The sequence below is a fragment of the Pogoniulus pusillus genome, chromosome 24 (assembly GCF_015220805.1).
Source record: "Pogoniulus pusillus isolate bPogPus1 chromosome 24, bPogPus1.pri, whole genome shotgun sequence".
Lineage (NCBI taxonomy): Eukaryota > Metazoa > Chordata > Aves > Piciformes > Lybiidae > Pogoniulus > Pogoniulus pusillus.
The window spans coordinates 17,396,378-17,422,788 of NC_087287.1; the positions used below are offsets into that span (position 1 = coordinate 17,396,378).

A 26,411-nucleotide genomic window follows, 5' to 3' on the forward strand; every position below is an offset into this window, starting at 1 on the left:
AGGAATCTTCAAAGGTCACCTAGTCCAACCCCCAGGGATATCCTCCATTAAACCAGCTTGCTCAGAGCTGCCTTACCTTAAAAATCTCACCTACCTCCCTGGGCAACCTCTTCTAGTGTTCCAGCACCCTCAAGGTGCAGAACTTCTTCCTAACACCCAATCTAAATCTACTCTTCCCTAATTTCGAACCATTGACCCTCAACCTATCACTCAAAGCCTTTCTAACAGTTCCTTTGCAGCCCTCTTGTAGTCCCTTTCAGGTACTGGAAGGCTGTTATTAGGCCTCCCTGGAGCCTTCTCTTCTCTAGGCTGAGCAAATCCAGTTCCCTCAGTCTGTCCTCAAAGCAGAGGTGTTCCAGATCCCCGATCATTTTCCTGGCCCTCCTCTGGATCCTCTCCATCAGGTTCATGTCTTTCCTGTGTGGAGGGTTCCAGAGCTGGATGCAGTACTCCAGGTGTGGTCTTAGCAGAGCGGAGTAGAGCAGCCTCCTGATACCTGAAGGGCTGCACAGAGACTGTTTCCAAAGGCCTGCAGTGATAGGGTGAGGGGCAATGGTTTGACATGAGAGGAGACTTAGATCGAATATTAGGAAAAAGATCTTTAAGCATGAGCATGCTGGAACACTGGAACAGGATGCCAAGAGAGGTAGTTGAAGCCCCCTCCCTAGAGATATTCATGGTGAGGCTGGACAAAGCCCTTGAGCAATCTGATTCAGTGGAGGATATCCCTGCTTACTGCGAGGGGGTTGACTAGACCTCTGGACATCTCTTTCAACCCAAATCATTCTATGATTCTGTGGTCTGCCTTGAAATAGAAACAATGATGGTGGGTCTCAAGATGGATTACCTGGCCTCAAAAAGGGATCTTTTTCTATCTTTTAAAGTTTCAACTCAAGAACTTATATATGACATTTAGCAAACATATTCTTTTAAACCCATCTGACTTAAAGATCTGGTTTTGCTTTATTGACACTAATAGGACATTCTGAAACAATGAACAACAAGTACAGAAGATATCCACGATTAATTTTTACTCTGCTTGCAAGCCCAAAAAAAAAAACCCAACCAAAAATATTCACTCTGACCAACCTTCATTTTTCAACAGGTAGAATAAATAAATACATTCAGAAATATCCAAAGGAAAATAAGAAACACCAGGCTAATCTCTGCAGGAGGAGGCTGTTTGCTGGCTGAAGGCTGGCAGGGTGTTTGTTGCACTCAGCACTGCTCTTCGCAGCCAGCAAGCTCTCGGGCTTCCACAGGACCTGTCAACGGTGCGGGAGGAGCAGCTCGGAGCATGGTGCTGTACAGTGGGATGATATGCCTGTTGCCATGGCTACCACTGCGAGCTGGGGAGAGGTGCCTGTCAGGGACCAATTTACTTCTCCAGACTGGCACTGCCACCAAAGGGAAAGCAAGCTCTCCCATAAATCTCAGCAGAGACTAAACCCTGAGCACAAATAACCTGAATTTACACACAAGTGTTCTGTGCAGGTAATGTTTCTAAGATGTACTGTTAGACAACCATTCCAGCGTTCTCTTCCCTGCACACAGTCTTGTATCATACTCTCAGAAGCTTTCCAGCATCCATACTCAATCATTTCCATTGTAGCATTTTGATTATACAATGACAAAGATAAAGGATTAATCAATTAAGCATCAATATATCTAATCAATTATTCTATGAACACCATTCTTACTGAATACAACAAATATGCTCACATTTAGAAAAGGGCTTTTACCCTATGTTGTTATGCTTAAAATATTTCCCATTGGAATGGGCTGCCCAGGGAGGTGGTGGAGGCACCATCCCTGGGGGTCTTCAAGAAAAGACTGGATGAGGCACTTAGTGCCATGGTCTAGTTGATTGGTTAGGGCTGGGTGCTAGGTTGGACTGGATGATCTTGGAGGTCTCTTCCAACCTAGTTGATTCTATGTGGATTCTATGTGGATTACCCACAGTATGATTTATGTAGAGCACAGAGATCTTTACAAGTCTGGTAAGCTGTTTAGATTTGTAAGTTGAAACAGTATTCTTGTTTCTTTAGTTGGGTTTGGATGCTCCCAACATAAAGATGCACACCATTGAATTCATTAAAAATTCACTCTGAAAGTTCCAGAATTTTGAATGCATTATTGCTAATGTAACAGTATGAAAAACAACTGAGGGAAAATGTTTTGCTTAATTACATTATATCTGGCAATCCATTTATTATCTAATTGCATTTTATTAATGTTGGCTTAGAGTTCTTTCTTGCATGGTTTGTGTTATCTGTAACAGGTAAAAACTCCAAAGGCACATTAAAATACGATCCACGTTCTCTATTTACTTTAGCAATGCTTAGAGCAGCTTGTTTCATGTTACTTTGTCAAAGATCTTTCTGTGCCACCACTGAAATGTTGGAAACCATTAGTTACAGAATTATAAGAGTATGAGTGTCTTCAGTACCTGGGGATCAGAGCCATCAAACCCTTGCTGGTAGATGATCCTCTGAATGGACTTGAGCAGCCTTGCGTAAGCATCGTTCATATTACTGTGGGTAGGAAGAAATGGCTTAGTAACATATTTTGATACTCTCCCATATGTTTCTAACTGCTGTATTAAAAATAAATATAAGCAGATGCAGCTTTCAGTCCAACAGTGTCATACAGGCAAAAACTGTCACAGAATAAAAAACCTCTCTGAATAAAGTTGGCATTATAAGCAATTGATCGCTTCACGTTAACTAGTTCAGGGCTCAGACATTCAGTGAAAGCTAAAATCTCTGAGGATTAAGATAACTTAATTATGTCTGGCTCACTTACATTTAGAGATTAATGATTTAATGTATCAACTTAAAGCTGAAGCCATTACAGCACAGTACTAATCTTCTATAACTGACAAAGGCCTACCCAATGGTTATTCCAAGTATACCTAATCAATGCCCTGATGAACAGAGCTGACTTTTTACTACTGAAAACTTCCAAGCATGCAGTTGCTAAAACAAACGAAGCCTACAAAACATGGGAGAGACAACATTCCCACAGTTTAAAAGTTCATGTAGTTAAGTTTATTTCTTAAAAACTTTTGTTTTTTTTTTGATACAGCATCAGAGCATAAGATACAAGGACATGGACCTGATGGAGTGGGTCCAGAGGAGGGACAGGAAAACGATCAGGGCGTCTGGAACACCTCTGATAAGAGGTGTGCCTGAGGCAGTTGGGGTTTTTCAGCTTGGAGAACGCTCCAGGGAGACCTAATAGCAGCCTCCCAGTACCTGAAGGAGGCCTACAAGAAGGATGGAGAGACTGTTTACAGAACTCATCAACAACAGGCAGGAGCTTGCAACTGTCTTGTAGCCACAGCCAGAAGCATAGTGTGCGTAACACAAAATCACAACTGTGGTCTTTGCCCCCCAAAATTAGCATTTTAAAGTCTGTGGATCTACCACTTAATTTGCTGATAAGCATTACCATGCTATCTATAGGGCTGCTCAGATGATCTTTAAGGTCCCTTCCAACCCAAACTGTACCATGCCAAAGAACACAATTGCAATCACAGCACTCGCAATTCCTGTCTTATTACTAACTTGTTTGCAAAAGTCAGTGGATAAACCACAAAACAAAGCACTGGCGGAATTAAAGGGTTCCAAAATTAAAACCTACAAAAGAGATTTGGAATGATTTGTAATCAAAGGCCTTATTAAACAAAGATAAAAAAAGAAAGAACAATTTAAAAATAGATTTATTGCTAATAATGTATTAATTTAAAGCACCAATAGATATAAGCAGACAGTACACACATGCATACTTTCTTAATATTTAGAATCCAATCCTATATTTAATGTAAAATACATTGCTTTGCATAATAATAATAATAAAAAAAGACATCAACACAATGATAAAGACAGGAATAAGAAAGTTCTTCACAGAGAGAATGATTTGCCATTGGAATGGGCTGCCCAGGGAGGTGGTGGAGTCGCTATCCCTAGAGGTGTTCAAGAAGAGACTGGATGAGGCACTTAGTGCCATGGTCTAGTTGACTGGCTAGGGCTGGGTGCTAGGTTGGACTGGATGATCTTGGAGGTCTCTTCCAACCTGGTTGATTCTATGATTCTAAGATTTTAAATTAATCCATCAGAAAAAGAGATTTGCAGCAAAGACAGAAAATAGAATCTTTTTTCAATGTAGCAATCATTGCTCTTCTATTTCTTCTTAAAATATTAAAGGCCTGCTTGAATTTCAACCATGCTATGGAAACAGGGACGTAAAAATACTGTGAAAACACTATTTATAAAACCAAGTTGCAGTACCCTTCTGGCAATGTTTGTCACAATATTTAAGGAAGGAAATAAGGCATTTCTTATTTTCTAAGTTCTAGTCTTTTTATTTCTGGCTTTGTTACTAAACAGCATTTAATTCTGATAATGAGTTTAAACAATTCCTTCTTTGCTCTCTTTTTTTTTTTGCTTAGCAATTTAGTAATGGATAAAGCAGGAGCTGGCAAGAAGGTATCCTGGTTACAACAGAGCCTCTGACTTCTCTGTTGATAGTTTCTAAGCAGTTAACAAAGGTTAGGTTATCAAAGGTATGACAAATAGCCTTGTTATGTAGAAGGAGACCCCATTAGGCAAGACAGTTGAATTGCTTTTATCTAGGTTTATCAGTAAATCTAGACTCTGGATTAAATTTATTCCTTTTCCACATTTTTAAGCTAAAATTTACAACTATTATTGAAAAACCACAGGTTAATTATTTTAGTTCCCTTGATTTGTCTTTTGGGAACTGCAACAGAATGATGACAATAGAAGTAGAGAGATAGAAAGTAAGCCTTTTGTGCGACGCACAGAGTTATCACAGAGGATATTTCTGCCTTCCTGTTAAGTACCAGCTTTAGCAAAGCAACAAAAAGGACATCAGAATATCCTAGCAACAACAACCGGAAAACAGTTGCTGTCAGCTGCACAACCACGTTTACCTGGTGCTAGTGTTAGGGACAGGACATAACTGCCCTTCCCTAACATAAAAAAAGATATAAGTGAGGGTTTATGCCTTCTTTTGGCAATAAACATCCAGTCCCATTTACTACTTCCATTACAAATTACTTCCCAGTCTGTTCTCAATTAATGTTTATCATGCAGCAATGAAATTCTGCTCATCTCAAGTGACTACCCAAAAAAGGGACCCTCTAATCTAATTTAGCCATCAGGTACCAGAACCACAGAGAAGAAAACAAGCACAGGGCTCCCCACCTTCCTCTGTCAAAAAGCAAACGTGTGCAGGAACATAGGGGAGAAAAGAAGGGTTGACCCAAACTTGAAGGCGAAGAAATGATGTAGATAACCTCCAAACCTGATCTTTAATTGCGGAGTAAAAGCCCAGTCAATAACTCAGTTCTAATCACTCAAAGACTCTCCTTTCTCTGCAAGTGCATAAAAAGCCAAGTGCTTGTGTGGACAGCAACAGAGATACACACAGGATTTCTAAAAGGGGCCAAAGCCTCTACATTGCTGATTCTGTAAAAGTAGCACTGTGATTACCTTGCAATAGACATTAGCTACAATTGCAGAGACAGTTTGCTCACTGAACAGCATCTTAAATCAAACTGGCTTCCTAATGTGATACTAGAGAATTAGAAGCACCAAGGTCCTTTTTACAAACACATGCTTCTTGTTCCACAAAACATTTCAACAAAGAGCACTGCTCTTTAGAAAGGTGTGGCAGCGTTTTTCTGAGGACTGTAAAACACATGTTTGCTAGGGTCACTGTCTCTGCCAGGTAAATAGCAAATGCACAGGAGAATGTGGGACATCACTTTCCTTGTGTCTTTTCTGCTTTAACTGCACAACCTTTTGGCATTACCTCCCTGAGCAGTGACAAGAAAGGAAAGCAAAGGATTGTTCTTCCTGTTCCCCACTCCTTCCCAAAGAACAGAAGGGTGGGGGAAGAGAATTACTTCAAATTTCAAGAAGAAAAGGTGAAACCTAAGGCCTCCAAATGTAGTCATCCTAACCAGAAAAGGGAAAACTAAGGCTGGTCAATGAGGCAAATTCCAAGTTACAGGTTAAGTACATTTTCTGAGGAACATTAAAGTGATGCACAGGCAGGTCTCTATCAGGAAAACATCAAAAAACCCCCAACAACTGACAAAAGACAACGCTTGGGCAACACCTTGCTCACCTCACTACATCTGATAAAAAGCAGAACAAAATATATCCTGAGCTTCTACAATCTTTATTTACAATTATTAGCTTGCCAACATACAGCTTGTGACCTCAGTGGAGAATGTGTATGCTGGGTTAGGTGCACTTTTCCATGATGACTACATAATTTAGGGTGCCTCTTCAATTGCTGCACTTACAGGATTATAACAATTTATTTCAGCCTGAACTTAAACCATGCTGTGCTCTGCTACGTTACAAATACTCCGAATGGATCCTGCTAGCTAAAATAATGTGGCAATATTTTGATAAGAGGGACAAAAAAATGTTTTTTTTTTCTCATTCATAATTTTTTGTGACTTCTGATACTACAAAAAGGTACCATCCATCAATGCCAATACTACTTACTTAGGGAAATTATACGCTACTCAGAACTATCAGTTTCTATTTCCTCCTCAACTTCTGTATTATTGACAAGACTGGATGAGGCACTTAGTGCCATGGTCTAGCTGACTGGATAGGGCTGGGTGCTAGGTTGGACTGGATGATTTTGGAGGTCTCTTCCAACCTGGTTGATTCAATGATTCTATGAAAGTATTTCTAGGTTTTAAAGAAACCAAGACACACCACTGATGTTGCCCTGCACTCTGACATGAGTTCAGAGAAAACTTCATTTAGAAATGTCTTTCCTGATAAGTGTCTGGCAAAGCAGAGCCTTTAGGATGTCAGGAGATCTTTTGCAAATATCCCATAATACAACCTATTAACATAAATTATTTCAACAGTGAATTAAGCCTATTCTTAACATCCTCTCTTTATTGTTTAAGGATTTGTAAGCTTTCAGTGTTAATCCATTTTCTGTCAGTTTTCTTAAGAATTGAAGAAATTCAATTTCAAAAACCATTCTGGATTTCAAGTAAATTTTTGGGTTTATCCCCTTTTGTTTTTATCTCCTTGGTAACTTTCTATTTTTATCTCCTCTTGGGCTACCAATACTTTTTTGGAGGTAGTTGGTCTAACAGATTCCAGAGATTTTGTAGTGCTATACAAGTAATTAGCATCATGCCACCAGGTGTTTTTTTGTTATTTAGCATAGTTTGAGTACCTTATGTTTAAGAAATTATATCCTGTAATGGAGCCATGCTACCTAGCCATGTCCATGCTACCTAGCCATGTCCATGCTTCTAGTTCCCTGTAACATGGAGTAAAAGAGGTTAGCTTAAGCTCTCAGTGGGGCTTTCAGGCAATCAAGGATGAGGTCTAACACCAATTGTTGACTTCTATTGGAAGCATTAACTGTGACTTTCAGGCAATCAAGGATGAGGTCTAACACAAATTGTTGACTTCTATTGGAAGCATTAACTGTGACTTTCATATTCTTTCAGGTAATTCTATCTGTTCCATGACAGTATGGAGAAGAAAAGGCCAAGGGGAGATCTTACTGCACTTTACAGCTATCTGATAGGATGAGAGGAAATGTGTTTAAATTTTGCTAGAGGAAGTTTAGATTGGAGATTAGGAAAAACTTCTGTACCAAGAGAGTGGTGAGGCATTGGAAAAGGCTGCTCAGGGAGGTGCTGGAGTCACCATTCCTGAAGTTATGTGGTGCTTCAGGATATAATTTAGTGGTCATGGTAGCTGGGTTACATTTGGACTCTATGATCTTAAAGACCTTTTTCAATCTTAATGATTTTATGATTCTATGGTATATTGAAGTTAGTTTTAGAAGCCAGAAGCACTATATTGATTTTTTTCAATCATTAATGCTAACAAAATAATATCCTTTCCTTTCTTCTTTTAAAAACTTCCTTTAATGAAGTCACCCTAACAGGATTGTGAGTATTATTTTGTTCTTTGAGAACAGAATGCTTCCTCCAGAGTTTTAGCCCAATATTTGTAAAAAATACAGTACAAGCATGTTTGGCTTCTGAAAAAAACATAAACATTTTGAGAGCAATAAAATAATTTGTAGCATTCATACTTAGTATTGGATTTAATACACTGTGACTAATGTGTATTAAGGAATCACAGAAGACAGGGATGAAAAGGACCTCAAGAGGTCAGGTAGTCTATCTTCTTGCCCCAAGGCAAGATGAACTACATCTAAACCATCTTTGACAGATATTTACCTAACTTGTCTGTAGAAATTTTCAGTGATGGAGATTCTACAGTAGTCCCAACCTGTGTCTGCAAGGCAGCTCTCATGCTGATCATTAGAAAAATGCCTTTAAACTACAGTTTACTGCAGTCCATTACTGCTGGTCCTAACTTCAGCAGACAACAGAGTTACAGCCCTCTGAACATCCGTTTTTAATGTGCTTCAAAACTTTGTTAAGATTTGTCTCAGGGTGACCTCGTGAAGGGCAGTGTTGGGAGGACAGAGGCAGGCTCTGCTCAGTGATGTCCCCTGATGGGGCAATGGGTGCAAGCTGGAGCAGAGGAGGTTCCATGTGAACATAAGGAAAAACTTTTTCAACGTGAGGGTGACAGAGCCCTGGAACTGCCTGGAGAGGTTGTGGAGTCTCCTTCTCTGAAGACATTCAAAACTCACCTGGACACATTCCTGTGTGACCTACTCTGGCAGGGGGGTTGGACTAGATGATTTTTCGAGGTGCCTTCCAACCCCTAACATTCTGTGATTCTTTGACTGTTTCATTTCTTCAGTGAGGTTTCTTGAAGAAAACCCATATTGTGGGTGCAGGGAGAGGAAAAGGAGATAATCTCTCCAAAATCCATCTTTATTTGATTATGTTTCTCATCTCATCACTCTGATTTGCCAATGTGCCAAGAAATATAACTTAAGCTACTATTTTCATTAGATTAAAACTAAATCTAAAGCTCATATGGTAAGAATGATGAACTTTTATTAGGATAGCACAGAAGGAAAACATCAGTTAGGCATGGCTATAAAGCCAAATGCATAAAAGTTAAAGTCCATTTTCTATCCTATGAGCTAATTTGATTTTAATGTAAAATGTACAAATACTTGACAGCAATATAGTTAGTTGAATTAAGCCCAGAGTCATGACACATCCTACTTAGCTAGAGAAAAGACAGAAAAGGAGTTAAAATTGCTCATTAGCAATTTAAGCATCTGCAGCCTGACAGATACTCTTGTGTCTGTGCTTTATGGCCTTGCTACTAAAAAATATTAATGATTATACATAATATCTAAATAATATTGGTTCAAATATTTACTGGAGAAAGCATAAAATGGAAGTGCTCTGCTTTCTCCTGAAGGTGGGTTTTTTTCTGTTTGATTGTTTTAACAACATCACAAGATTTTACTTTACAAACCACTGGCATTTGATCACATAACACAGAAACAAATTACAAAGAGAACTGGCTTTTGTTTTTCTACAGGTCTCTGAGAGGTGCTTTGTACTGCACTTCCTTCAGAAATCTCAGTCTTTACATTTGAGTGTACTGTCATGAAAATCAAGCACAATGAAACACACAGTTCTGCTGCTTCCAGGAGCTGGCCCTATGCATTGGGCTCCATAAAACTAGGTATTATATAAATTAAGTTACTGGGCTGAACAAGGAAATTTGTAGTCCCTATTTGGTGTTTGACTTGGCTTGAAATGTCTCCAAGAAGGATAAAATGGACATTTGTGCTACAGGCCACTGTGAGTCTTTGCTGCTGTCACTCATTTTCTCTTGGTCTTCCACAATTCACTATGAATAGACATAAACCATAATAAGTTATTCATTCAGAGAAGTTCATGGGTTTGTCTGGAATTAGGGATGTTGTGTAAGACATAATTACTGATTGTAATTCTATTCACAGTACTTTGTATTTTCCTTAGGTCAAGCTGCAGGATGTAAGGAGTAAAAGTCACATAATGACCTAATCTGATATAGCATTCTAAGCTATGTAGGTCAAGGATGGCCTGTCTTCTTAGCCCTAAAAACTGCATGGATATCTTCCTAAGACTGATAGCCACCTGACACATACATCTGATGAGGCATGGTGCTCAGGGAGTAGTTCACAGACAGATAGTACTAGTTCTGCCCAGTCCCCACACTCAGCTGTCAGCAGGGCTGGGCTGAACATGCAGCTGTGTCCTAGGCTGTCCTAGTAATGTCTGCCTTAATTGTGCCTGCCAGTTTGCTTCCCCCCACAGTTGAGAAGTCAGTATACTGAGCTGTCTCTGTGCCACAGAAGCTTTGCTGCCAGTCATGGCATGTAGCACTGACATGAGACCCACAGTTAAACCTGTGAGCCATGTATGGCTATGAGATTTTTCACAGCAAGTGTAAAAGCAATAAAAATAACCTTAACTACCAATACCCAGGCAAAACCAGAACATGCAGCAGAAGTCTGTGGTATCACAACTTACCATATCTTCCTTTTAGGTTGTAAATTTAGTTCTTCAGGAAGGTAAAAACTCTGCCATTTTATGGACTGTAACAGTTCTGGAGGCATTTTTTTAGAAACATCATAATAATGACCCAACTTTGTAGTTGTGGTTGGGCTGGCCTGTGGAAACAACAACACTGATTGCAATGACATATTAATTAACCAATTAAATAGCAATGCACTTGAACGAAACCTCCATTTTCTTCCCATTCAGCTTAAGTACTACTAAGTTTTGGCTCCTTTTATAGAATGTTCTAAGTTGCTAGAGACTTTATTGAGGAAATTCTGATTTTTTTTCTCCAAAGTAATTATTTTAAATAATTCTTTATTCTCTTTAAGGCACTGCTGTATTTATCAGTACCTGATTTTTAAAGAAGGAAGCAGAAAATAAAAATCTATCAAAGTCTAAATATTTTAATGCAAAATGTAACTTTATTTAAAACAAGGATTCTGAAAGCAATTTAAACAGGGGCTGTTCTTTGGCCTATAATCTATTCTTTATCCGGATTACAGATCAGAATGTTTTTACTGCAATCTCTGCCAGAGCTCATCTTTTTATTGTGTACTTCCAAGCCCCCTTAATGTTTTAGAAAGGCCTTGACTAACTGAACTTTGATCTGATGTCTTCATTGAGAAAAGCTCCAGGTTGCCCATTTCAGATGCAAATCCTTACTGAGGCCCAATAGAGTTTAGTAAAGACAGCAAAAAAGAAGAAACAAGAAGTTTCCAGGATCCTCTTTGAGAATCCTGAGGCACATTGGTGTCCTTAATCCACCCTGCTGCATGGATTAAGGTAGGTGATAACCTCTCTTGATTCAAAAGAATAAGCACAGTGCCTACAAACTGGGTGGAGACTAGGATTTGGCTATAATAAAACACCATGCAATAAAAGCTCGGTCTATGTCAGAAGCCTGTGAATAGACCTCAATGTACTGCATTCCCAGGCTTAGCAGGGAAGCTTGCAAAAAGCCTACCTGAATCAAGTAAGCATGAATAATCTGCCTTAGCAGAATGACCATGGAGAGTGCGAAGCAGGGACTTTCCTCTTAAGTCTGATAAATTTATTAGTGGATTGGAGGCTCAAGCCTGTTCTTGCCTGGATTCCTGTTTCGCACAAGGAGAAATACACTAAATTGTCAGTGAGCAGAGCGTGCTTTTATGCTACCGTCTGCTGTTAATGTTTCTAATTGCAATACTAATGTGCTAGAAATCTCAGATTTAGGATGAATCAAGGCAGAAAATTGATTTCATGCTGTGACAGTTTATATATTGCCCCAAGAACACAGGCAGCTCATTCAAAAAGAAAAAAAAAGAAAGAAAGAAAACCTCCACACTGTCTTGCATTGCAAACCAGGCTATCCACACAGGCCAAAGTTTAAAGGAAATTAACCTCTGATACAGATGAGAGTAACAAACTGTCATGGGCACATCAAGCACCATGCAACCTGTTACTCTGGCAGACTTCATGTACATCTTCTGCCTTTTCCTGATGTAAAAGGTATATACCTTGTGCACAGAAAAAATGTGATAGTATGCAGAGCACCTAAGAACAAAATGAGTTACCTACCTCCACCTACCCACTATATGAGGTTTCAAATGGGAAGGGAAGATAATAAAAATGTCTCCTATTACTTAGAAATAAGAACTAAATCAAGCAGCAAATAGACCACAAAGACAGCTTTTACTCAGCAGTCTTTCTTCATGCAGATCCAGATATTCGATGGAAAAAGCTTTCTACTAACCTGATTAGAATTCTACTTAAAAGCAAAGATACTAAACACCCAGGGTGCTGCAAAGTAACATCAGCTATTTCCTCAGAGTATTCATCACTCAACTCAATTTAGCCTAACAGCAAAATTTGATGAAAATTGCATTAGAAAATACTGAAAAATGCAATTTTCAAAACTAGTTTTCACTAAGATCAAAGCAATCTGAGCAATTTTAGGTATAGATAGGTTAAGAATTACACTTTCAGTTGCAATTTGTAATGCAAAAAAATAAATGTAACACACTCATAAAAAAAAATAATGCACCTCAACTATTTAGAATGTTCAACATCCAGCCTAAACAGCAGTAAACACCCCACCAAAGACTGACCATTTTATTCTTCCTTGCACAATCCAATTTCTATAATGAAGACATGTATGTAACACAGTGTAGAGAAATATTTTATTAGTGGAAGAAGTGACCACTTCTGTGAAGTTGTGGAAGCTGTGTGCACACCTAACTGGATTATTTGTATGTTTATCTGTTTTGTTAGAGCCTCAGAGCATTATCTGTTAACAACGTGCAACTTAATCAATGTGCAAGGAATTCTGCTAGATTTTAAAGCAGATAAATTATTTTGGAGCTGGTGCACAGTGGCACAAGAAGCTCTGCAATGATAAAATTGATGAGGTTATATGATTACCCTGAAGGCTGTTTGATTTGGCATGTCACCATATATAAGTCTTTTCTGACACAACTATATAGCCATGTCTGTGCAATTTCACAGAAACCCAAACATGCCAGGCTGTGTAAGATCATTTTGTCACATTCCAATTATGTTTTTTAAGAATATGACTGAACTTACTAGGCAGTTATGACTACATCTAAACCGGAATTTATAAATGTAAGCTAAAATGTATAGACAAAGTAATTTTTATTTTGGTTCTAGATAGCAGATAACCAAAAATGCTGTAATTTTATTAAAAGTTGATTGTGCCACTGGATTAAGAAAGTCACCATCCACAGGAGATGTATTATTCACAAAACACCAACAACTGTAAACTCTGAAAGACTCATCACTGTGCTTGCTTCTTACATTCTCCCTCACAGTGAGTAGCTTCTAGTGACAGTGAAGCTGATACAATCTCAAGTGCTTACTTTAGTTGTTATGCACATGGATAAGCAGGTCAACAGCTTGCTACACACACTACTTTCACTACGGAGATCTAGTACATACTGCTGATTAAACCTACTTAAGCAACTGATGTACAACTGAATTTGGACAAAGTTTGTAAGAGTCCATATTATTAAAACCTGCACAAAAAGCTGTCTCAATTTAATAACATACATTGAAAAATCCCTTAGAACTTTAACTTATTTTGCCTTTAAATTCTTACTGACCACATTAAGTTTCAGTTTCTGCAAACTCTCAAATATCCTTTGTTATCTCCAGCAATCAAAAAATACAGCGGAGTATGATAATTTACCCTCCTTTAACACTGTCCATTAGCTGTTCTGTTGTCTAGTTTCTACCTAAAAGCATTTGCTCTGCAAATTCACTTTCACTGCAAGAGGAAAAAAACTGTCAAGTACTGATTACCTCCAGTTTTGGTAAATTTTGGTAGCGCCAGGCTATTTTCATAGAATCCTGAAAATCTTCAGCTTTAACAACTGTTGCTTCTTCTCTCAGTTCATTTCTGTGGGTATCATCAAGCAAAGGGCATGGAAGTTCCTACAGGTGGAGAATGAAACTGTGTCAGCTATCTACAGTAGAAATGGCAATTCAACGTTTTTACCTCCTTCCCCCCCCAAAAAAAGTATAATAGAGTTATCTTAATAAAATGGACTTATGTAAAATTGATCACAAATGGTTCTAATTCCAGCTCAGCTGTTTAGGTCTCTGAGTGGTTCATCAGTACATTCTCCAAGAGAAAAGGTCACCGAAGCTCTGAACTTTAGTTACTTTGACAAAGTTGCAGAAATAGAACAACTGTACCTAGGCAGAAGATGCAAGCCACATCTTTGAGCAAAAGAAATGATTTTATTTACTTTCTTTTTGCAAATGAACTGAAAAAGACTGGTAAAGGCTCTTCATGGGAGTAGTCATGTATGGAGTTAATTTTTCAGCTGTCCTATGGCTTGTTTTAAAGCACACTTGTGTGTGACAAACATATGACACACATTTCTGGGTGACAAACCATGATATTATCATGGTGGTAAAAATTAAGCTTTATGGGTAGGAAAGCTACAGGAAGATTATAATCTTCAATTACAGCTTTTACAGAAGTTTCACATTTGTAACAGGTGTTTCAGTAAAAGATGAAATTTGCTTCTGTCAAAGTTTTCTTATCTATACCCAGAAAGAAAGCAGGGAAACTTTCAAACCAAAGACAAAGATTTCTGAGAGATAGAAGAAAGTGAACACAGAACACTGCACTGCAATGTTGTGAGAAAGGAACAAATACAAACATGAGCTGAGAAGCACGCCAATATACTTCACATATATGCAGATACAAATTATCTGCATTTACTTCTAAGAGGACTTCTGAAAAAGATTTCTCTAAAAAGAAGAAATCTATTATTATTTTGAACTCGATTTTGTTCTTCAGATATCCAGAATGAAGAGTTAACACCAGTTAGGTGTTATTTTGCAAACAAATTACTAAAGAGTTGGAACTATTATGCAGATTTCCTAATCCATGTACTCATATATTTAAGGTGGATAAGGTAAAATGGTCTTTTTTTTAAGTGAAGAGCTGCTGATATCTGATCATCACAATATAGTGCTCCATCATACTAATCAAAAAGGAATACATCAGTCTCGATTGAAAAAGTGAGTTCTGTAACAGAACAATTCTACAAGCCAAAACACTTCCAGATATCTCTTCCTTTAATTCACCAAGATCAATTGGCTCCCCAGTACAACCTGCAGCTTTTTATAGTGGTGACTAACCTCTGTTTCTCTGAAAAACAAGGGCCAGCCACAGTAGGAAGAGATCATGAAATCCTGCTTAAGCAGTTCATCAAACTCCCTGAGCTTGCCTATTTCAGATCCTACCACTGATATAACAAGCTGCCACTGGCCACCTACCACCCCCCAAAAAGCTGGAATCCAGGAAATGGCTTATTTTACAATTACCTTTATAGTAAGTAAGTAGAAAACTAGCACCAATGTTTTCTTTATTTAGTATTGTTCTCCTCTAGATTAATGACAAATGCCTATCATAGTACCGGTTCACTTGTACTTTAGCAAAGACAAACGAGACATGGGCACTTTAGCTATACATACAACTAATGAATGTTCTATACAGAGACTGTATTTTACTCTAAAATCAAATCAGAGATAATAAAGTATGAGAGGTTCTCCAAGTATTACTGATAAAGCAAAAGCTACTTCAGTACCCTCACATAACACTGAAAAAAGTTACCTGCCTGGCAGGAACAAAACCTCCTTACTTGGGACTATCCAAAGAGGATATATCACAGATCTTAGGTGTTGATACTCGAGAAGCTCTGTCCACAACAATCACAGACAGACACACTATCAGTGCAAGACAATTAGGCACTGTGGTATGCCTTAACCGCGGCTAGGAATGAAACGGATTAAGAGGTCAAGGAAAAACGGTTTCACCTGAAGATGATAAAAGCTTTTGGCTTCCAGAGTTTAAAGTATCCATCTGAAATAGCCTTTTTGCCAATATAGTTTACTTTTAACTTCTGACACAATAGAGATATTTTATTCTGATGTAATAAAACCTACTAGTATTATAAAATGTCTGTTTAAACATGACAATGTTCACATGAGCCAACACTAGGAAACCCATGACTCGGTATGGACCACAGCAGTCAAGCATACATATCAGCTTCTGATTTATGCTTGTCTTGTCCCTTGCTGCCCCAGAGAAAGAACCAGAAGCACTTGAAGAACTCATACTCTTCAGCTGCTTTGAAAAAAAAACAGTTTACCTAGTAACTACCATGCTTAGATGAAGATTATGTTGCTTAGGTGTACTATGCTCTTAAAATAAACCTGTTCACATGACACACTAAGACATTCTGGCACTGTTAGGTCTCATGGCCATACAGTTTTCTATCCTGACAGACATTTTGCTCAAAAGCAAACAGGTCCTGAATCATCTTCTTGCAGGCAGTGCTTGTGACCTTCACAGTCTCTTAGTGGAATTCATACATAATTCAACTGCAATCTGGAAAAGGTAGTCTGCATTTGGAGCTGACTGGAATTTTGAGGACCAATTGCTGGAGCTCCACTTGGTATTTTAATGTGGTTAAATAGATTCCAAGATGTCCTTAAACACAAAGAGGAAAAACAAATTCCAACTCTATTCATTCTCTGAGTATATCTACAACTTGAATATATTTTAGATAAAGATTAATTAATTAATGAAGATTGTTTCTCTAGATTGTATCCTAGCTTTATTACTATTATCCCAGCTTTTGTTTGCCCTAACTTCCCTCCCCTTTACACTGAGGTGTATGTGAAAGAGCAGCAGGACATGCAGTTGCTGTTTGAAGGTTTAACATTAACTAGAAGCCAACATGCACACCTTCACTGGCCTGCTAAAAGGCTAAATGGAATACGTAGGTCATTGCTAATGCTGTTTTTCTTGTTGATTCAAGGATTTCATTCCATGATGTAAAAAATACAACTTTGTATGAGCACGTTTGGAAAGCTAGAGAGCTTAAAACTGGTTAGTAGGATTGGAACTGGGGAGAACTAGAGATACAGAAAAGAGTTATAGAAACCTGTTTTGTGTGTAATACTGGAAATATTGAAAAGAAAACTCATCCAAAAGTTTTCTTTTTATCTTCATGCTAACCAGACCTGGGTTAAAAGGCTGTGTCCTCTCTGCCACTGCAAAGTAAATGCTATTATTTGTTTCAACAGAACAGCTCTTTTCAAATCTGACCATGTGTGAGTGACACAGAGCACCTAAGCGAGAAGTCTCCAGTTGTCACAACACAGGTATACTCTCAACATATAGGCCGGCTGTTTAGATACATAAACTTCACAGCTCTTCAGTGCCATGAAAGGTTGCATTACTTTTCAAGAACTACAGAACATTCATCAGTTTTCAAGCTGTTCTTAAAAACAGAAAGAAAACTGAAATACTTATGGAAAGTGTGAAGCAGACCAGCTGAAAAACTATTCACAGAATAGAGGCTTCTTCTGGCACAGTTACACAAAAGCTACCTGAAAACCATGCAGCAGAACACATATGAAGAGCAGCAGAGGGCATGGCCTCTATGAGCAATATCCAAGGGTAGCTAATCTTGGGCTTTTTCTCAAAATATCTGTGTGTGAGACACTCAAGAGCAGGGGTTTAACACAACTCCCTTTCTCTCAGAGTCATTACAAAATCAGAAACAAAAAGATTAGTTTCCATCAGTCTCACAAAATCATTTCTGTTTGAGAACTGTACTTCTCTATCATATATAAGAAGCACTTACGTTTTGCTGCATTTATCAGAACTTTTGGGATTGTGAGCCTGTTGAGGATTAAATAAATGTATAGTTGTAGAATCAAAATCAGAATTTCAGAAGCATAGGAGATTGTTAAAATGGTTAACAATCACTTCCAAAATTTCACCCAGAATTCAGAAATAATAGTGTTATTTAAATAGAAGACTAAGAAAAGGAGAGTTGATTTATCAGCCCATAATATGTCTATTTAACCTATTTCTGCTTAAAAATATCTCAGCTCCAACACTGAAAAGCTTTGAGAATGACAATTTTGTGGCATCAGCGTGTCAGCTCCTGAGAGCTGTTACATTCTCCCAGGCTAAGAAAAGACAAATCTCTCATAAGGTATAGGGAAAAAAAAACCACAAAACCAAAGCATGTAGCAATACAGTAGTTAAAATAAAATAATAGTAAGAAAAGGATGAAAACATACAGCATTTCTTGGGGTCAACTAAAATACAAGTCTCTGCTATTCAGCATGAATACACAAAAAGGCAGACAAGTGTCAAAGTTACTAAGTGTGGTTTGGTTGGGGTGTTTCAGCTCTATCTAGAGTGAGATGTGTCAGGAAGGGAAAGAAGGAAGCTTGTTGCTGTGTTTTAAAGTGTAAGTTTGGGAAAAAGTAGTTTTCTAAAGTGTTAATAAGTAATGACAACACAATTAAAAGCACTTTGTTTTCTACAAACCGATCTTACAAAGGCTTTACTGCAGACATGAAATAATTTAACTGTGAAATCTTTCACCTTAGTAATAAAAGTGTACAGCCCTATCTGCTAGCAGTCCAGGTCCTTCTGTGTTTGCTGCCACATTACTTTGCCTGCCTTGTTTTGGCAGATGCAAGAAGCAAAATCAGATTCTAACAGTTTGACCTCTCTCACTTCTTATGTTCTCTAGGGGATAATAAAATCCGAGATACAATCCCACAGCAGTTAATGAAGCTTAACCTCACACCCTCTTAATTACCAATGCATTACACCAACTATAGGCATCATACTCCTCTCTAAGCTATTTTACAATGCTAAAGAAGCACTACTGTGCTATTATTTAGCAACATAATCCAAGCTGTATGTGAAATCCCTCTTATAGAAAATCCTTTGATCCTTATGGGTTTCAATAACTGAATAATTAATAGTACTTAAGAATTTACATTATCTATTTATGTATCTATATATGCTGTTCACATGGTTTTACTCAACTATTTTGCAATGCAATATCATCACAGCAATGATTAAAGAAGTGGGAAATCAAAAAATGTTAAAAGGAGGACAATCCACTTTTGATCTCTAAGTGCAATGATATTTAAACAGTTAAAATTCACATGAATTTAAGGCTCTTTTTCATTATGTCAATTTTATTATTTAAAGGACACCAGATGGTAAGTCAGGAAGGGTAAATATTTTCTTTACAAGAATGTATTATATAAATATCAATTTAAAGGGCCCTACTCCCAAAAGGAGGGGAGGATTCTACTTGGATTGTAAACACTTATGAGACCAGATCTATTATTAAAGAACACAAATGACTGGATACAGATTTTTTTCTTCTTTCAGGGGTGCTTGTGAAACAATTGATTTCCATCTCCAGGTAGGGCTGCTCTATGAAAATTTTAATTTGACATTCCAAAGGATCAAATGCATGCCAACTCAGGATAAATAAGAATTGTATGAAGAGTAAAGGGAAGTAATATTCTTCTGTTTTATGGGGGGAAAAGTTAATTGAAAGTTCTCTAAGGGGTAGATTTTAACAAATGAAAATGCATTCTCTACTTTACATAGACAGAAATAAACTCTGTAGTCAAATCATAAAGCTCTTTACTATAACTTCTTTGTACCATGGCTCCATTTCACAACAGTGAAACCCAGGAATGCACACCAGAAGATTAGTTTACATTTTCAAAGTTTCATCTTCTTTTTGATCAGTTTCTGAATGCTTAAGTATGTCAAAGATAAATATGGGGGGGGGGGGGAATGATTAAGAAAAAAAAAAAGATGATGTAGTAAATAATGTGAAGAAAGTGAAAAAAAATAAGGGTGCCTTTGTCCAAAATTCTGTAAACACTGCTGCAGTGTAGACTACACAAGCTGACACAAATTTAATAATCCTTTAAGGATGAGCACTGTAAGCAATAGTTCATTAACTGACCAAACAGACTCGACAAAGTCACCAAATCAGATTTCTAAGATAGTTACTTGAAAACACTAGAGCCTAAATATTTGTGGGTTTTAAGCTATTACATTTAACAGGCTAAGCAAGACCTGTATTTAAAAACATTTATAACTAAGATGACAAAATATCCTAAATAAACAGGCAATGATTGGTAGATAGGAAAGCTAAGATTTGAGCCAAACAGTTATTTTCTCTGGTTCTGGAAAACCTTTTTATTAGATTGGTTTGAACTTTTGACAAAGACTAAGCTTTACACTTTAGAGAATTCCCAGCATGGGTACTGCTTAAAAGCATTTCATTCTTTTTAAAAAGAAGCAATTATATTTTTTTTCCAGCATCCTCTTTCACACCAAGGCAACTTCTCTGTCAAGTTTATAACTGAGTTTTGTAATGTAGGACATATCACAATATAATTAAAACATTTGCATTTTAATAGAGAGAAATGCAAAATAGATGTTCCATTTACCCAACATGTAAGCAAGAAAAGTAAACAGAGAAGCAAAAGCTATATAATAAAGAAATTAGAATCTTAAAAAGGAGCTTTCAAACTCTGAGCCAGCTGCCAGGGTTAGGTTCAACCCTAGTCTTTGTGTCAGGAGGCTATCTTTACTTTGGAAAAAGAGATAATAGGTGGTAGGAAAGTTCACTGCTGCTGTAACTGTAATTGGATTGCTGTGATGATAACATTTAATAGCACACAGCAGCTGAATCACTGCAACAAGTGCATGTATTTTGAAAATACAACTGGGAATAATGGGACAAAAGGAACGTAGCCCTGCTTCCATACATATTTTTACTTTTCGAGTTGTTATGCTTTTAATTTCTTTATGTAGCATCTAAAAATGTCAGATGACAGAAAAAGCACCTCTTGCATTCATACACAGCTTCTTTCACAACACCAGATGGCCTAGAGACAAGGAGTTAGCATAGTGCTCTTTGAAAATGGATGCTTGGAATGCCCTGGTCACCGGCCTGATCATCTCTCCCAGGTTTGTATTCTTCCTTTGGACAAAAAAAATGTTTTAAAGTCCTATCTGGGGGGGGGGGGAAATGGCAGGTATCATTGTTGAATCTGCTTTGCTGGAATAAAGAAGTCCACACAGACAGCTATGCTCTCTTTCAAGACGTTGTTTGCATACACAGCGCTGACGCTCAAGAGGTTGGTTATTGTTGTTGGGTTTTACAAATAACCCTTGAACTAACAAAAGTAGGTTTTGGTAAATTCTTTCTGCATTCATCTTTTCAGTGGGAAAGACCAAGTGTGCACTTTATGCTCTTTAGGTCCAGCCAGTAAAACCAGCTTGCTGGAGGTGGCTTTTTGATGCACTAAAGCAAAACATTTAATATATACTTTTGCTCTTCTCTTTTTAGAGAATATCTCAGCTTGGCAAGAATTAAAAAAAAAACCCAAACAATTGTTCCTGAAGGTTTTATTGATCTTGTCCCTATTGCTTTTTAAACAAACCATTATATTTATCTGCATTTTCTTACCAAGTGCTGCTGCATTTTTCCCTTTCCCTACACCACGAGCATGGTTCTTTCTGGCTTAAGGTCAGGGTTACATCCCACAAACACAGCGAAGCTATGTAGCTGATACAGGGTCACACTAAGGGCTTTACTAAAGAGAATCTTCTGTAGTTCTCCAGAGAGCAAACTGTTTGCAGATTGCTCATTTTCAAGCTTGGAAGTACACTGACAGTAGATGTACAAAGTAAATACTGCTTCATGCCTTAGTATGTGAAGTCTGAAAGGAGTTGGCTGGGGGTAGAATTCTGAGGAATGTGCTTCCTTCTCTGATGACTATCCTCTATTGTAAGGGTAGGAAAAGCATCCCCACCATAGGCAGCTGGCTCACACATTATGCCAAAGCATGTTTTTCTTGAAGGATGTGCTCTTTATCCTCTCTTAAAAGAGCATTCAAAATACAATCTCAACAGAGTCCAAAAACAATCTTTAATGAAATTCTAGCTTGAAAACAGAAATTCCATAGAAATGCAGTAAATGCACACAACACTCAGCTCTTCATAGGAAATGAACACATGCAGCTCTAGAAAGCATTTCTGGACCTCCCACCTCAGACTTCCAGGTTTTAGTTGGAATAGTCATTGTGTAGGATTGGTCAGGGTCTTACAGGGAAACTGCTGTGCTGCAGGAAATGCTGGTTTCTGTTTGCCAGCATCTATGACCAGTAAGCCATGTTGAGATAAACCTTGCACAGGCTCCACAATAAAAGCAACATAATAGAGAGCAGTCTTTATTGTCAAGATGAGCTTATAACTGCCAAAATAATTTTTTATTCCTTATGAAAATGTATGATAATCAGTTCTATCCTTGCCAAAGTCCAGGTGAAATAATTAGTAAACACAAAGAAATTCTTCCATAGGCAGTCTACGCAGTTCTGGAATTTTAGTGTCAGGTACAAAGTAGGAAAAGTGAGAAATGCAGAAATGCAGCCACCATGAATACAGTTCTGTGTTGGTTTTTTTTTTTTTTTTTTTTTTTCCTTCTTTTTAAAGACTAAACCCATACTTTGGCAGTGACAAGGAGAATGGGAATGAAGAACCAAGGTGTTATATGGTTTCTGTATTGTTACGGTTTCCAGAAGTTTGGTACCTAGCCTAACTTGGAATAGATGCAAGCCTCTTCTAATTTTAGATACAGTGATGTTCAAGGAAATACTCATCCCCTTTGCTTGCTGTTTTCATAGAATCAACCAGGTTGGAAGAGACCTCCAAGATCAGCCAGTCCAACCTAGCACCTAGCCCCATCCAGTCAACCAGACCATGGCACCAAGTGCCTCATCCAGGCTTTTCTTGAACACCTCCAGGGATGGTGACTCCACCACCTCCCTGGGCAGCCCATTCCAATGCCAGTCACCCTCTCTGTGAAGAACTTCCTCCTAACATCCAGCCTATACTTACCCTGGCACAACTTGAGACTGTGCCCCCTTGTTCTATTGCCAGTTGCCTGGGAGAAGAGGCCACCCCCCACCTGGCTACAACTTCCCTTCAGGTAGTTGTAGACAGCAATGAGCTCCCCCCTGAGCCTCCTCTTCTCCAGGCTAAACAGGCCCAGCTCCCTCAGCCTCTCCTCATAGGATTTGTGTTCCAGGCCCCTCACCAGCTTTGTTGCCCTTCTCTGGACACCTTCCAGCACCTCAGCATCTCTCTTGAATTCAGGAGCCCAGAACTGGACACAGCACTCAAGGTGTGGCCTGACCAGTGCTGAGTACAGGGGCAGAATAACCTCCCTTGTCCTACTGGCCACACTGCTCCTGATACAGGCCAGGATGCCACCGGCTCTCTTGGCTACCTGGGCACACTGCTGGCTCATCTTCAGCTACTATCCACCAGTACCCCCAGGTCCCTTTCCTCCTGGCTGCTTTCCAGCCACTCAGTCCCCTGCCTGTAGCGCTGCTTGGGGTTGTGGCGGCCAAAGTGCAGAACACTTTTTTTACAACAAGCAGAGCAACGTTTAAGATTTCCACTGTAATAATCATATACTGAAAATTTTATGTTCCATTCTCAAACACACACACACTACGTGGAACTTCAAAAATAGCTGGCATTAACTTTGGAGTGCTGAAGCATAAAAAGAAAAACATAGCCATTAAACACATTGCCTTGAAGGAAATTGATACAAGAAAAAACTTACCCATTTTATTAGCTTCTCTTTGTTTTTAAGCTGGAGCACATAACAAACAGTTTGTGGTCTAAACCTATTAAAGTATGGTACTGAAAATGGAATGTTAAAATATGATTTTTCCTTCAGACACTTTATTATTGGTTTTCCATTTACCAATGCAATCAGTTTTACTTTACAATCAATCACAGCAATAAGGCATGCTATTTCCTGTATTAAATACTATTCCCAGTATTTATGCCCTTAAGTGTAAAAAATGTTGCCTTCTGTTGAATGTTATAGATTGAACAGAAATGCTCTCAAATATTTAAAATCCATTCTAAAAACCAGCATGCATATAGTTCTGTAGGTTTTACCATAGGTGTATAATTTTTTAGCATTATGTCTTAATGCCAATTTCCTGAAGGAGCTTTGACTACAAAAGGCATGAATATGTTTTCAAAGGATGATGGATAAATTGGTGGGTGGTAATATAGTATAACTTAGGCAGCTGATCAGGGCTTTTTATCCTCTGCTTGTCTTTTAGTTATACACAATTTCAAGATAATTATGGTCTATAAGAATGTCTTCTCCCCTTCCTACTACCAGCAATATTTGTCTTGGTTATAGGTTCAAGAAACTTCCAATCACATCATAAAATTGGAATAGGACAATTATAGCATTTCAGCAGAGAAATGAATGTTTAAACAGACTGACCACAGAGTTATGGACATAATGCAGTTAATGAACCAGCTTTGTGTAAAACACCAGTTAGTTAGAACACCAGCTATAGGATGTACTGAATTCATACTTGAATTTCATAAAACCCAAGCATAAAATGTATAATTCAGGCTGATATGCACCATACCTGTGTTGCCTTCCCAGTAAAGAGCACAGTCTAATCAAATACTGAAAATAAACTAATTACTGATCTTATAAATCAAAATGCAATATTCTTCAGTCAGATATATTACATTAAAATCCAGACTTGGTGGAGATAACCACATCCCAAACAGCTCATTTTTATGACAGACGAGCACCTGAAGGTCCTCTCTTCTAAGTCAAGTGAAGGAGTCACAGGGAAAACTCCTCTACTTCTGTGATTGGTAGACCAAACTGTAGCCAATTCCAGTTTTAGATTGACTATTTCCAGGTGAGGCAATAATATTTTTTAGGTAACACACACTGCCATTTCCAGAAGTGTGGAATCTTTCCAAGCATGAAAGGAAATTTTCTAGATTGATGCCTACCACATTACAAGGTTACTACTCTGAAGCAATTTCAGGACAGCAGCACAGAGAATCAACTCTGCCATGCCTTTGCTGTTAAGTAAAGGAAGTGTTGAATAGTCAAGGTAAGAGTAGAAAGGCACAGGCAAGACTGTTGTTGGATATGTAAACAGAGGAAGTAAAAATAAGGTTTTTCTCATATTTCCTGTAGTAATATTGGCCATTTACTTAGGCTCTCATAGTAACTCTGCTATAGACTTCCAACAGAGGAATGCACAATTACTGCCTCATGTCAACCTCTGAAAAGTCAGAAGGAAAACTTAGTCCAAACTAGTCAACAGAGCTCAGTAAGTCACACTGAACTAACCAACCACAAACTGGCACAACAAGGACAGCTATAACAATCTCTCTTGATCAGCTTCAAGGCCAGCATTGACAAGGCTCTGGGAACCTGATCTAGTGGAGGATGTCCCTGCTGTTTGCAGGGGAGTTGAACTAGATGATCTTTAGAGGTCACTTCCACCCGAATCCATTCTATCATTCTAACTTTAACTCCCAAATCTGGCTAGTGCAATTATTCTTCCACTTCCCATTCTTACGAACGAGCAAGATTAATAATTTTCAACTATGCAATTAAAAGGAATTTAAATTAATCAAGAGATTAGAGCTCTACTTGTCAAAAGCTATCGAATTCTTTACCTTTAAGATGTTGTCAGGATGCTCTTTAGCAGAAGCAACAAACAAGTCATGTCCACAGACAACTCCCTCTGCGAGAAAATACTTGAACAACAAATTGGAGTAAAGGCTGTATTTATCTTCCTCTGTGAAAACAAAAATGGTTGGATTTTTTTCTCAGACAAATCTCCTGCCTGCATTTCCACAACATTGGCACACCTCCTACAGCATATAATGTATAACAGGAAAAATACAATCCCAAAGACTTAAAAATAGTGTTTGATATTATTGTATTTCTAATTCATCAGACCAGAGAAACAGTTCTCAATCATGTATTTGATTCTAAGATATGGATGGGATCAGGAACAGTGCTAGCAAAAAAAAAAAAAAAATTCTAACTATGTGATTAATTGTCCTGGAAAATTTTAGATCATGCCTTTTGGAATAATGTATTTCTGACATTTATTTTGAAAGCCATATCAAATATTTAGCTAGGGAGAAAAGTAAAAGTAACAATGTAAGGTTTCACTTTATTCATTAATCTGGCTGATGGACGACAAAATGCAGAGATGTTGTGGCAGAAAAATATGGAGAGATAGAATTTCTTTATACAGAACCTACAGACTCAATCTATTCTTTGTGTGACTTGGAAGCAATTTCCTCCCTATTATAAATCACGTAGGAAAATAGTAAAAACACCCCAAGAAAACAAAACTACTAACAAAAGCTGAAAATAAGGAAGTTGTCATTCATATCTAACTTGTAAAAAATACTAAAGAAGGAAAAACAAAATAAAGTAACTTGGATATGTACCAGAATGGTATGTTTTGGAGCACAAGAGCTAAAAGAACCAACGAAGTGGAGTGGGAAGAAAGAAAGAAAAGGGATGTATACACAAAATGGAGAAAGCACATTAATAGCAATGGGGAAATGTAAGAAACAAATCACAGAACGCTAGTGTTGGATTGCCATATTCCTCACTCTCTTCTCAGACAGAGTGATTTGCCATTGGAATGGGTTGCCCAGGGA

General features: G+C 38.0%; 1 protein-coding gene across 2 annotated transcripts in view; it reads right to left on the reverse strand.

Annotated features, from left to right (window-relative positions):
- ELP4 (elongator acetyltransferase complex subunit 4) overlaps nucleotides 1–26,411 on the reverse strand; it is a 132,628-nt gene that overhangs the window by 92,631 nt on the left and 13,586 nt on the right. For both annotated transcript variants that reach the window (XM_064163828.1, XM_064163829.1), the window contains exons 3-6: nucleotides 25,407–25,528; nucleotides 13,811–13,942; nucleotides 10,484–10,623; nucleotides 2,450–2,534 (exon numbers count right to left, since the gene is read on the reverse strand). In XM_064163828.1, the coding sequence (XP_064019898.1) occupies nucleotides 2,450–2,534; nucleotides 10,484–10,623; nucleotides 13,811–13,942; nucleotides 25,407–25,528 (479 nt within the window). The remainder of the gene's footprint in view (nucleotides 1–2,449; nucleotides 2,535–10,483; nucleotides 10,624–13,810; nucleotides 13,943–25,406; nucleotides 25,529–26,411) is intronic.